Source organism: Onychostoma macrolepis, chromosome 08, assembly GCF_012432095.1.
Source record: "Onychostoma macrolepis isolate SWU-2019 chromosome 08, ASM1243209v1, whole genome shotgun sequence".
NCBI lineage: Eukaryota > Metazoa > Chordata > Actinopteri > Cypriniformes > Cyprinidae > Onychostoma > Onychostoma macrolepis.
The window spans coordinates 28,564,186-28,578,189 of NC_081162.1; the positions used below are offsets into that span (position 1 = coordinate 28,564,186).

The following is a 14,004-nucleotide window of genomic DNA, read 5'->3' on the forward strand; positions in this document are numbered from 1 at the left end:
ATTATTATTAATTTATTATAATTAATTGTATTCATTATAATTAATTAGTTTTGCTGTAAATCACTTGTTATATAAACACACTTTAAAGTAATTCCACATCAACATTATTCTTTATAATTTGTAATAATACTTTTTAATTGTACTGTCTCCGTCTCTCTAACATAATCATATTCATATCAGTCCTGATTAGTAAAAGGTTTCTCAATTACAAATTAATTTTGCTGCTCAGCAGGACACAATAATTAGAGACAAAAATCAATAGACTAGTATAATAGTAATAGTCTTTTTTCTTCTGACATATGTAAATTCACGATGATTATTAGATCACTATTAAATTATGGAAATAGTATTTCTGTCACACAGAAGATTATATTCAGTTAGTGCTATTTTTTTATTTGAAGAATGAGCAGCAGTAATGATACCTTATTTGACAAAGACAGATTGTATACATTAATGTTCTGTATTTTATTATAGTTATTCCTACACAGTAAAAAAAAAAAAGGCAAGCATTTATTTACGCATTTTATTATTTATTAAACCGGGCAGATAAATATAACTACTCACCAGCAGAACTGTTTATGGATTTCATAGGTTGGGTTGAAGTTCAAAGTGTTTTTTTGTGTGTGTTTTGTAACGCGTCTGTATGTCGCGCGTTGATGACGCAGTGACGCGCCTCACACGCGACGCGTGTTTCTGCGCAAGCGCGACACCTGGCGGAGAGCGGCGCTAATTACAGCAGCGCGCAGACGGCACTCATAATCTTAAAAACTTTATAATCCACATAGTTCATAGTTCAAACATTATTTGTAATGCAAAATTTATTTTATTTTATTTTACCACAAAAAAAAAAAAAAAAAAATTGAATTCACTTCTCATATAAGAACTGGAATGGATACTAAAAGAAAAAACAGCTCTCAAACCAGACATGCACACATTTCCAGACTTCATTGTGTGTTATTTCATTCAGAGTTTATCACTTTACTATTAATCTAAAATATGGAAATATACATAATGAATATCTATGTTCAAACTTTTGCTGTAATGTATTATAAGTTGCTTCAGAGGTATTGCAAGTATTACATACAACAATAATAAAACAGTGCATTGACATACAAAAGGAAATTTACTTTTAGTGCTTAAGTACTTTTAAAAGGTTTTTTTACTTAAGTAAAAATCCGTCTTTACAACTTTGTAATGGAGTAATATTTGACTCAAGTAATGGAGTTGTGTGCTTTGTCTGCCTCTGCCAAAAATTGACCCTTGTGTGTGGTTTTGTGGTCATATTCAGTCATTTTTGGAGATGTATTTGATCATCTCTTGAGCTCAGTGTGGTTTTGTTTAGTTGTAATTCTGCATTGGTCAGCAAAACAGCGAAATCACTGATTAACTCGGAGCTGATTGTAGGTCAGAAGCTCCTCTGAGAGCCTCAGAAACTCTGATGGGATCCGATGCACACGGTCACGGTCATCCTGATGGAGAAACTTCTGCTTTCTGAGGATCCGGTTCAGTCCAGGAGCAGACCGACGTGCTCCGTTCCTCCACACCAGCAGACGGACGAGTGTGTGTTACTGCGGTGAGATCAGCATCTCTCCTTCAATCAGACCGATTCACACAATAATGCAAAATGCATGATCATCATTTTGTCGTAAATGTATCATTCTGTGTGCTATGCATCCAGGTTCATTCTTAAATATCCATATTCCCAGATATTGTGTAATATCATGTTGGAACAGAGCACATGGTTTGTTGACTTTATGTGAGCAGAAGGACTTTGTCTTGTGGCTTTTGGCAAACACTGAACATGATGGTGAACCGCCAGTCAGTGTATATATATATATATATATATATATATATATATATATATTATTATTATTACTTAAAAAGAACATTTAACATACATGGTACCCAGTGTTGAGTAAATTACTCCAAAATAGTAATTAATTACTAGTTACTACTTACATCTTCAACAGTGTAATTAGATTACTGTACAAATTATCCCAGTAATATTCATGTTAATAACCAACAAGTTATTGAGCACTAAAGTGTTATCAATATTCTTATTAACTCACCAAAGTATTTAAAGTGAGAAGGGTATATAAAAAGCATGCATTTTAAGGTTAGACTTTAACTTTTGATGTTAAATCCACGATTGTATTGTATTGTATATAAATGTTCTACAGTCTACACACAGTGTTAAGTTCAATTACATAAGAAGTAACTGCATTTAATATTAAATTACAGAAAAAATAAGAGTAATCCCTTATTTTACTTTTTCAAGGGAAAAGTAATTAAATTACAGTAACTAATTATTTAGTAACTAGTTACACCCAACACTGGTGGTACCTTTAATGCTCTTTTTAGATGAAAAACATTTCTTTAGAATATTAAAATGTTCTTCAGATTATGGAAAAATGGTTATTTTAAGAACTGATCACTGAAAGGTTCTTTGTGGAACCAAAGATGATTCTTTGATGGCATCACTGTGAAAACACCTTTATTTTTAAGAGTGTTGAGTCATTAGACTGATTCAGATTGTGAGTTTGAGTCTGTTTATTAATCTTTTTAACTGATTCATTACAAGGAATCGGTTAGTGAGTCATTTCATCATGAGTTAGACTCCATTGTTCACTCTGAGTCTTTTTAACTGATTCATTACAAGGAATCGGTTAGTGAGTCATTTGATCACGAGTCAGACTCCACTGTTCACTCTGAGTCTTTTTAACTGATTCATTACAAAGAATCAATTATAGATTAATTTGATCATGAGTCAGACTCCACTGTTCACTCTGAGTCTTTTTAACTGATTCGTTACAAGGAATCGGTTAGTGAGTCATTTGATCACGAGTTAGACTCCACTGTTCACTCTGAGTCTTTGTAACTGATTCATTACAAGGAATCGGTTAGTGAGTCATTTGATCATGAGTCAGACACCAGTGTTCACACTGTAGTCATTAGACTGATTCAAATTGTGAGTTGGAGATGGTTTGTGAATCTTTTTGACTGATCAATTATAGGAATCAATTATAAAGCTTCTTTACTGGCATCAATCATTCCACAAAGAACCTTTAACATTCATGAAACCTTTAAATTGGATAAAAATCCTTCAGATGATTAAAATATTCTTCACACTAAGAAAAAAAAATGGTTCTATTAAGAACTGATCACTGAAAGGTTCATAAATTACAGAAAGTCCTTCATCATTCAGAAGCAAGAAGTGAGTTTTTCCTGCGTGAGACGGAGTTTGCTGAAAGACTCTTGTTTCAGTAACACTAAACCACAGCTTGAATGTTCTGGTGTAACTGGAAGAGACGGGTCAGGTTAAATAAAGCGTGACACAACCATTACAGAGGAGATGGTAAACCAGCACAGCTCTGTCTTCAGGCGATGAGCTCGAATAAAACAGTCTGGTGAAACTAACCAGTCTTCCAGAAATGCTTAAATAAGCTTCTATAATGCACGTTTTTTAGAAGATGTTTACAAGCTTGAAGGATCTCCAGAGGATCTCAGCAGGCTGAACTGTTTTGCAAGGTAACATGAGATGTCTGTGCTCAATCCTGTTAGTGTTTGCCTGTAAACTCTGATCTTTAGTTCTTATTTTCTATTGGATTCACATCAGGTGATTGTCTGGCCGTTCTAGCAGCTTTATTCTCTTTCTCTGAAACCAGTCGAGAGTTTGCTTGGCTGTGTTTGGGATCGTTGTCTTGTTTCATCTTCATCATCATCCTGGTTCGGTAGGTGTTGGGACTGAAGCAGCTAATATTAATTTCCACTGACGAGGAGCAGGATTGCTGTCTAATCACTGATTGTCTTTCCATGCCTTTTTGAACCTCCCTTTCTTCACGTGTTCAATACTTTTTCCCATTTTATTACACACAACTTCATTTCTGTTTTGTTTTCTTTGTATGTATGGATTGCTTGGGTCGTTACCGACATCTGGTGAAAGTTTCAAGTCAACAGCACCTTTAGAAATATATTTACTGAGAAAAATGATGATGTGTGCAATACTTATTTTACCCGCTGTATGGGTCATGCCACGAAATCGGTGCCTTTTCCACTTGGAAAATTTGAAAAATAAAATAAGCTTAATCAATATTTTTTTAAATATCCATGAAATGAAGACACCTTAAAATGACAAGAAATTGCACTGTGCCATCTCAGGCTATGATGTAATTTATTATTTTATGACAATTTTTCTACCTCATGTTTTGGTATTTTTGTCAACCCTGTTACCGACACAAGCGTCACTAGATACTATAGTTTAATTAGAACTCATACGCCACTGAATGATATAGGAATTAGCTCAATAATATACCGAGGGTGACCTTTAAAATGTTTGAATTTTACACAGACAATCTTTAAAAACAGGGTCAAACCTAATCAATATCATCCCTGTTACCCGGAAAAGTAACAGGTTTGATGATTTCAAACAAATTTGTTAATTGCTAGCTAATAGTCAAGCTCAAATAATGTACACTTTGAAAGGATTCCACTTGTAGATATTGATTATATTAAATAAAATAAAAAATTTTGTTTAAATTTACGTTTAAAAAAAATGGTAACAGTATTGATACTGCACGATGTCCCTCCCTCAGTCAGGCCTCATAAATCATCAAAACAGAAGATTATAGAAGTGAGAGAGAAACATGCTTGTGTTTTAAGTGCAGGAATCCTGGTTGAGGGATGATGTAACCTCCTAGAAGTGATGTCAGGTGAACGTACATTATTTTACAAGGGTTTTTTGATGAGGGTAACAGGGCTGACATGAAATCAGGGGACACCAATAAAATTATTTATATTTTATAGAAAAAAATGCATACTTGTGCCAAAAACATTGGTTAACAATGAGACTATATTTAGAATTTTTATATTTAGATTTTTTAATCATTTTGCAAATTAAAAGTCCTGCTGAAAAAGAAAAATCATAGTGAGGGACATGCCAAAAACCCTTACCAGCATAAATGCTATTTAAATTATTTAAAATAATATTCGATTTTGATGTAATATTGATGAAAGCATAACATATTTGTTGTTATATTAAATCTATGTTTGATTATTTCTTAGGGACGCAAAAGGCACCGATTTCGTGGAATGACCCGTATGTATTTGTATGGATATGTCTGTTTCACAGTCAGTATGCTGAAAACATCGACGAGGAGGAAGGACACAAGATGACAAGGACTGATGCTTTTATCTCGCTGGACGCTGAGGCTGACGTCTCTACCAGAAGAAGAAAACCCATCCTCGTCAGGTCAGTGCATAGAGTTTAAATCAACCATAACGAACGCATTCACACACGATCCGCTTCACTTCAGATGTGTCTCCTGATTCAGATCCAAAACATTTGATCCGTCACTTCTTCTGCAAGTCCAGAGTGACTCCGAATCAAAGTGTGAACGCAGGAAACCTCAGTCCGCTCAGGTGTGTGATTTCACTATCATACAGATACTATTAGAGTTATTAATGCACTGGGAAAAAATGCAGAAATTGCTAGTAATTTTCACAATTATAAAGAAATGATCACTGAATGAATGCGAAATTAAGAAGAAAGTCTGAAATAGTATTTTCTTGTATGATGAACTTCTATCATCTTTGGTTTATTTACAACTTTAAAAATCATTTTTACAGTGTATTTTGAATTATTAAATATATTTTTTTTTAATATTATAAAATATTAAATGTTTTTATTTTTATATTTTGCGTTTTCATTTTAAGTTTGGGTAAACGTGTAGTATTGTGATGTGTGTTTTCATCATTTTTAATTTTTAATTTAAAAAATATGTCTTTTTTACACTGAAATAGTATTTGCTTGTATTGTATAATTTGTTTAATATGTTTTATTTAATTAGCTTTTATTTTTATATTTTGTGCTTTAATTAAGCATTTAGTATTCTGTTGTGTTTTCAACATTTTTATTTTATAAAATCATTTTATTTTTATTATTTTTGTTTAAATATGTCTATAAAACGGTTTACACTGAATCCTAGTAGATTTCACAAATAATTGCAAAGAAATGGCATTGAATTAAACATTGAATTTTAAAGTAGAAAAACTAAAATATCATTTTTTATAAAAAGTACTTTGTCTTTGTTTTATTTATAACTTTGAAAAATCATTTTTTACATGTAGTTTTTTTTTCAGCTTCAGTTATTTTTCTTCATTAAATTAAATGTAGCTTTATATTTTATTTCAGTTTCAGTTTATTTAGTTTTATTTAACGATAACCCCGGTGCGTCCGTCCACTTTTCCACTTTTTTAGTTGATTCAGATTAATTCAGCAGATCTCAGTTCAGCTGGACAACAAACAGGAGGTTTTATTTACAGTATGAATCGTGATTTTTGATCTACACCACTGAACACGCATCATGTTGTGTTTCAGTCTCTGCGCACTAATATCCAGTACCACAAAGTTTTTAAAGACATAAGTGAAGACGAACAACTGAGACAGAGTACGTACGACCAGATTGATTTGATTCGTCAATGATTATTGCACTATTATTGAACACGTAAAGAAGCTTTGATATGATTAATGTATTCCAGGTTACACATGCGCCCTGCAGAAGGACATTCTGTATCAGGGGAGACTGTTTGTGTCCGATAACTGGATCTGTTTCCATTCCAAAGTGTTCGGAAAAGACACTAAGGCAAAACCTGAAAACTGCTGAGAAACACATCTGGAATAGCAAAGATTTTTATGTTTATGAAAGGACGCTTACCAAGGCTGCATTTATTTGATCAAAAATACAGCAAAAATTATGAAATATTATTAGAATTTAAAACAGCTGTTTTCTATGTGAATATGTGTTAAACTGTAATTTATTTCTGTGATGCGCAGCTGTATTTTCAGCATCATTACTGCAGTCTTCAGTGTCACATGATCTTCAGAAATCATAATAATATGCTGATTTGCTGCTCAACAAACATTTCTGATTATTATCAATGTTGAACACAGTTGTGGATTCACAGGATGATTAGAAAGTTCAGGAGAACAGCATTTATTTTAAATAGAAATATTTACACTGCATTAAATTATTCTCTTACTTAGTATTTTTGTCTTGTTTTCTAGTATAAATATAAAAATTCTTGAATCAAGATTAATTTACTGTACAAGTAAAAGGACTTAAGATATTATGTCTTGTTTTCTGTAAAAAAAAAAAAAAAAAAAAATATATATATATATATATATAAAACTTTTGTTAGTTTTTGCTTAAAACAAGCAAAAATATCTGCCAATTGGATAAGAAAAATAATCTTGTTTAGCCTTTGAATTAAGATTATTTTTCTTGCCCCATCAGCAGATATTTTTGCTTGTTTTAAGCAAAAACTAACAAAATTTATATATATATATATATATATATATAATTTTTTTACAGAAAACGACTTAATATCTTAAATGATTTAACTCGTCAAGTAAATGCTTCTTGAATCAAGAATGTTTAGATATTTATACTAGAAAACAAGACAAAAATATCAAGAAAATAGTTCTTTGCAGTGTTTGTAACATTATAAATGTCTTTACTGTGACTTCTGATCAATTTAATGCATCATTCATGAATAAAAGTATTCTTTTTTTTTTTTTTTTTAAACCTCCAAGCTTTTGAACAGTAGTGTGTTTGAATTATATGCATCATATTTTTTTCATTCAGATTGTGATTCCAGTTGCTTCAGTAACAGTCATCAAGAAAACAAAAACTGCTATCTTGGTGCCAAACGCGCTGGTTATTTCTACAGCGCACGAGCGGGTAAAGCACACTTCGCTCTCGTGTGAATAAACCTGTGATTTAGTTTCTTCTAATCGCTGTTTTTGTGTTTTTTACAGCATGTGTTTGTTTCATTTCTGTCTCGAGACACGACCTACAAGGTTCTGATGTCTGTTTGCCCTCATCTGGTTGTAGGTTCTTCAGTCACATTAAATTCAGTTCAGTTGAATCGTACTGTTTCTGATGAATAACTGTGGTGTGTTTGCAGGAGAAGAGTCCTGGGATCAGTCAAATCCCGTCTCAGAGCCTGAGAGGACATCCGGCATCTCTGCCCACGGTACACCGTCTGTCTCCAATCCTTCATTTATAATCACACTGAATAAATCCAGTACTCATATCTAATACTGAATGAATACTCCAATACATTTCACACTGTAGTCGTTAGACCGATTCAAAATGTGAGTCTTTTCGACTGATTCATTACAGTGAATCGTTTAGAGAGTCATTTGTTCATGATTCAGACTCCACTGATCACACTGTAGTCATTAGACTGATTCAAATTCACAATTATTTGTTCAATTCTCAGCCCATTTTCACATGTATAAATGGTTCAAAACTCACACCTGATCTTGATTTTCACTTTTTCCACACCTTTGCAGTAAATTATATTTTGAATACTTCTTTTTGTTATTAAAACTGATTTCTGTTATTTTGACAAGTGCAGTAAAGCTGATGCATATAAATGTCACCCTGCAGCACAGAAGCAGTCATAAGCAGCACAGCTATATTTGTAGCAATAGCCAACGATACATTGTATGGGTCAAAATTATCCTTTTTTCTTTTATGCCAAAAATCATTAGGATATTAAGATCATGTTCCATGAAGATATTTAGTAAATTTCCTACCGTAAATATATCAAAACTTCATTTTTGATTAGTAATATGCATTGCTAAGAACTTCATTTGAACAACTTTAAAGGTGATTTTCTCAATATTTAGATTTTTTTGCACCCTCAGATTCCAGATTTACAAATAGTTGTATCTCAGACAAATATTGTCCAACAAACCATACATCAATGGAAAGATTATTTATTCAGCTTTTCTGATCAAAAATCTGAAAAAGGATTAAAAAAAAAGACCCTTATGACTGGTTTTGTGGTCCAGGTTTGCATAATTGAAAAGATGAAATAATCTTCATTCTTATCTTGTGAGAAAACTGTGTGATGGAACATTTTATTGATATTTTTGATCAGATGAGCTAATAGTAGGCTCTTTTTTTTTTTTTTTGCAAATAGAAGCAAGGCTGTGTTATATATATTCACACTGATGTCTGTGCGCAGGATTTCTCTGCAGATCTGTCGGATTTGGACGGTCCGGTCAGACAGACGGGTCAGCACATGGACGACAGCAGCAGCTCCGACTGTCCGGAGTCACCGGATTTCATCAAAACACCGAGTGTGTTTGAACAGCACGAAGTTCACTGAGGTTCTGATGTGTTATTGGTTCTTGATTCTTTCTCAACATGTGATTCTTTCACAGAATTCCCAAAACGGTCCCAAGCTTTTACTGAAGTGACTAAAAGAGATGCTGAACTGGATTCTCACACACAAGAAACCAGCGCCACTGCAAACTCACCATACACTGGTAACACACACACTCACACGCTCACACACACACACACACACACACACACACACACACACACACACACACTCACACTCGCTCACACACACACACACACACACACACACACGCTCACACGCTCACACACACACACACACACGCACACACACACACACACACACACACACACACACACACTCACACTCACACTCACACACGCTCACACACACACACACACACACACACACACGCACACACACACACACACACTCACACTCACACGCTCACACACACACACACACACACACACACACACACACACACGCTCACACACACACACACGCCACACACACACACACACACACACACACACACACACACACACACACACACACACACACACACACACACACACACACACACACACACACACACACACACACACACACACACACACACACACACACACACACACACACACGCACTCACACACACACACACACACACACACACACACACACACACACACACACACACACTCACACACGCTCACACACACACTCACACTCGCTCGCTCACACACACACACACACACACATCTTGAGTTTCTCTGGGAGCAGCAGGTGTTAGTGATTTGCTGACGTGTGTTATAGTCTCTTCAGGATCAGAGGAGTTCATGAAAACACTGCGGCCGGTGTCTCTGTCTCTGAACGCTCTGGTGATGATCTATCTTTCTCTGTGAGTCTCTAAACATCTCATTCATTCATACACTACTGGTCAAAAGCCATCGAAAACAGTTTTTACTGCTTAATGTTTTGGTAACACTTTATTTTAATGTGTCCTTGTTGCACATGTTACATGTACTTACTATTATAATAACAATAAATTATACATAATTACCCTAATCCTAACCTTAACCATATAGTAAATACATGTAGTTATTTAATATTACTCAGTACTTAAATGTGTGATTACACTGTAACAAGGACACCTTAAAATAAAGTGTAACCAATATTTAATTTTTTTGTGTGGAAACAGCGATAAACTATCATTCAAATCTTTGGGGTTACAAAAAATAGGAATTAATATATTTATTAATATTTTCATGAAGGACCCATTAAATTGATCAAAAGTAACAGTAAAGACATTTATAATATTACAAAAGGTTTCTATTTCAAATAAATGCTGTTCTTTTCAACTTTCCATTCATCTCTGATTTCTGAAAAATAAAATGCATCATAGTTTTTCAACTGTTTTCAACATTGATAATAATCAGAAATGTTTCTTAAGCAGCAAATCAGCATATTATTATGATTTCTGAAGATCATGTGACACTGAAGACTGCAGTAATGATGCTGAAAATACAGCTGCGCATCACAGAAATAAATTACAGTTTAACACATATTCACATAGAAAACAGCTGTTTTACATTACAATAATATTTCACATTTTTTCTGCATTTTTGATCAAATAAATGCAGCCTTGCTGAGCAGAAGAGACTTTTAATCCAAACGTTTGTGTAAATGATTTGCTCCTGGTCTCTCAGGGTCTGTGTGCTGCTGGTGTCCTCCTGTTACATGGCGTTTAAGATCATGTCTCTTGAGGAGCGTCTGACATCTCTCGTGTCAATGGAGTTTCCCAATAAAAGGTAAAGATAAAAATGATTTAATGGCTTTAACTTTAAGTTATTTTTAATTCAGTTGTATTATTTGAGTTGTTTGGTAAAGCAGAATATCACCAGATTTCAGTAGATCATCAAATCTTTGTAGATATTTTTTATATATAATTCTCCTGTTGTATTCTTCATATAATCTGTTTGTGTTGTCATCTGTGTATATCAGACATCATGTAACGAAACGCTGTATTTGTGGTTATGATTCCAGAGATGAATATCAAAGTCTATTTGCTGGAGATACAGCTGAGATCTACTCGGTTCTCTCTGCAAGTCTTCTGAAGCTGGAAAAGGTTTGTCTGTATGAACGCATCTGAACGTCTCAGAGTGGAAGGATAGGTTTTCTTAATCAAACATTCAACGTAACTGATCTATTTGATGAACTCTGGCACACAAACACTGGTGCAAATGTACTGAAAAGGTTCTCACCCTCAGGTCTATCAGAGATCAGGATGAGTTTGTTTCTTCATCAGGTTTGTAGAAATGTGTCTCAGCAATGGATGCTCTGCAGTGAATGGGTGCCGTCAGAATGAGAGTCTGATAAAAACATCACAGTAATCCACAGCACTCCAGTCCATCAGTTAACATCCGGAGAAGACAAAAGCTGATGGCAAAAGCTCATTCTGACGGCACCCATTCACTGCAGAGCATCCATTGCTGACACACTGATGCAGAGACACATTTCTACAAACCTGATGAAGAAACAAACTCATCCTGATCTCGGATGATCCTGAGGATGAGTGCATTTTCATTTTTTGGTGAATAATTCCTGTAAGCGTTGTGAAGAGAGAATCATAACTGGTTTAAAGATGATCATGCACAGTGTTTATAACGATGAGTGATCAGGAGCTCCTCTGAACAACACAATCATGCTTTTCCAGATTCACAGAAACCTGCAGAGGCTGCTGGAGAACGTATCTGAGGTCTGAATGAAAGTCATACGTCCCGTTTAAAGCACTTCTCTCGGAGGAAAAGCCACGGGAATGAAAGCCATTCCAGTCAATATCATGATTTCACTGTGTTTTTAGCGACACATTGAATTTAAGTACTGTGAAAAAATCACCATTATAAGTAGAACTAGTTCTCATTTGCTGTTTTATACAAGCATCAGATATAAGCTGAGCCAGTGTTTTTGACTGAACTGTTTAAATTAAATGTATAAAATGAATTATCTTCGTATGAACAGACTGTAGTGATTCCTGCTGAATCTCATTAGATATGAATGAAAAACTGTGTATTGTTGTCATTGGGAGTGAATAAAGTTTGCATAGACTGAATGTTTAATGTCATCATAACAGCTCAGGAAAGTTTTGAGATGCTTGTCGTTGTGATTTAATGACGCACAACAACACTTGCACAACCTGCAGACGTTCAGAAAGAAACACAAACCCTGCTGCTTTTATTTGTCTGGGTGAAACAGGCAAGTGTGGAACTAATATGAAGAAAAACAGAGCATGATGATCATATGAGAAAAGACAAAGCGGTTTTCCCGATCCTGTGTGCTCTGAAACACAATGTTCTTTTGAGGAGGTGCTTTGCGAAGGATCTCTTTCAGCTCGGCATTGTAAAGAGTGAGATTGTGAAAGAGCGTGTTGTGTTAAATGCTAATGTGACTGAATGTCATCGCTCCTCTCCACAGAAAACCATTGTTTCTCTCTGAACTGGAATGAGGACGAGTGCATGGGGGGTTTGAGGTTCTGAGCTCTTAAACATTATGCAGAGTATGAAAATACTTGACATATAGTTGACTAGTACTTTATTTAAATATTTATTTATTTACTTACCTACTCAAAATCAAGATTTTAGGTTTAAATGTTTAAGGGAAAGAACAGGTTTTTAGCTGCTGCGACTGGTCACCTTCTTTCTTTTGAATCACTTTTTTGCATTAAAAATTAAAAAGTTAAATAGAACAATCATTCCTTTGATTACTATGAGCTCATAAAACTAAGTTAAGTAAGAAACAGACTACACACTTTTTTTTTTTTAAGATTGTCTATATTAAAAAAAAAAAAAGTTACTTGAATTAACATAAACATTAACTGAAATAAAATAAAATATGTATTTCAGCTAGTCACCAGGCAACATTTTTCACTTAAATACACTGTATTAACTTAAAACTAAAATAATAAAAAAAAATAATAATAATTTTAAAAGACACAAAATTACTTAAACTACCTCAAATTAAAATGACAACGGAAAATTTAAAAGAAAAACTGATTCAAAATATTAATAAAACATATAATATTTTATTAATTAAATATTTTATTATAATAAATCTCAATAAAAATGCTCATATATCACGTCAAAGAAACGAAAATAATAAATTAGACATGCAAAAGAGCAAAAATAAATGCGTTTAATTTATTAACATTAGTTAACATGAATTAATGCTGAAGAATAATTCTACAGCATTTACTAGTTCAGATTAATTTCAACATTTACTAAAAACTACGTTTTTTAAATGTAAAGGTTTTGTAAACATTAGTTAATGAGCTGTAAACTAACATGAACAGCTGTATAATTGTCATTAAAAGTTATATAAAATATGTTGTTCACTGTTAATGATAATTGGCTACATGTACAATAATAAATTTAAAGTTTAATTTGTTTACACTAGCTAACATTAATTAATGCTCAAGAATAATTCTACAGCATTTACTAGTCTTAACGTTAATTTCAACATTTATTAATAGACTGCATTTAAAATTTATATGAAGAGTTCATTTGCAAAAACAGATGAAACTGTTCGTTTTAACAATTTTTAACAAAGTTTTTTTCATCGTGCATTCCGATTAATCTCAATCAAACTGCAGTCGGGTTATTTTGATTAGGTTAAAAAACAACAACAAAAATACAGCTAACTAACACAATAAAAATACGCTAACATAATAAAAAACATGATTTTTTTTTTTGCAAATAAACTCTTTTTTACAAAAATGTTTAACATTAGTAAATGCACTGTGAACTAACAGGAACAACTGTACAAATATTATCAAATGTTATTGTTCAGTGC

General features: G+C 33.5%; 2 protein-coding genes across 4 annotated transcripts in view; one reads left to right on the forward strand and one right to left on the reverse strand.

The window, feature by feature from the left end:
• The window catches only part of nudt12 (nudix (nucleoside diphosphate linked moiety X)-type motif 12), a 9,955-nt gene extending 9,282 nt beyond the window's left edge, over nt 1-673 (reverse strand). The window contains exon 1 of one of the 2 annotated variants that reach the window (XM_058785491.1): nt 565-673. The gene's annotated coding sequence lies outside the window, so the exon portion shown is untranslated. The remainder of the gene's footprint in view (nt 1-564) is intronic. The other variant, XM_058785492.1, reaches the window with a different exon arrangement.
• A 743-nt stretch (nt 674-1,416) lies between these two features.
• Nucleotides 1,417-12,268, forward strand: LOC131545197 (GRAM domain-containing protein 2B). Of its 2 annotated transcripts, none has more exons than XM_058783779.1 (14): nt 1,417-1,573; nt 5,129-5,248; nt 5,331-5,418; nt 6,377-6,446; nt 6,538-6,641; nt 7,644-7,739; nt 7,817-7,888; nt 7,966-8,034; nt 9,037-9,151; nt 9,236-9,340; nt 9,973-10,057; nt 10,866-10,967; nt 11,203-11,284; nt 11,873-12,268. In XM_058783779.1, exons 1-14 carry the CDS (start codon nt 1,449-1,451, stop codon nt 11,918-11,920), a joined length of 1,281 nt encoding a protein of 426 aa, XP_058639762.1. In that variant the 5' UTR covers nt 1,417-1,448; the 3' UTR covers nt 11,921-12,268. The 2 variants fall into 2 exon arrangements, with proteins under 2 accessions (XP_058639762.1, XP_058639763.1); XM_058783780.1 differs by lacking the exon at nt 1,417-1,573 and adding an exon at nt 1,586-3,528 and having other exon boundaries at nt 3,617-5,248.
• The last annotated feature ends 1,736 nt before the right edge of the window (nt 12,269-14,004 follow it).

Bases quoted from the DNA above. Each gene is read 5' to 3' on its own strand.
- LOC131545197 (XM_058783779.1), top strand. From the start codon at position 1,449: ATGCACACGGTCACGGTCATCCTGATGGAGAAACTTCTGCTTTCTGAG. The intron at 8,035-9,036 runs GTACACCGTCTG...GTCTGTGCGCAG, and splicing joins ATCCGGCATCTCTGCCCACG to GATTTCTCTGCAGATCTGTC. The intron at 9,152-9,235 runs GTGTGTTTGAAC...ATTCTTTCACAG, and splicing joins GGATTTCATCAAAACACCGA to AATTCCCAAAACGGTCCCAA.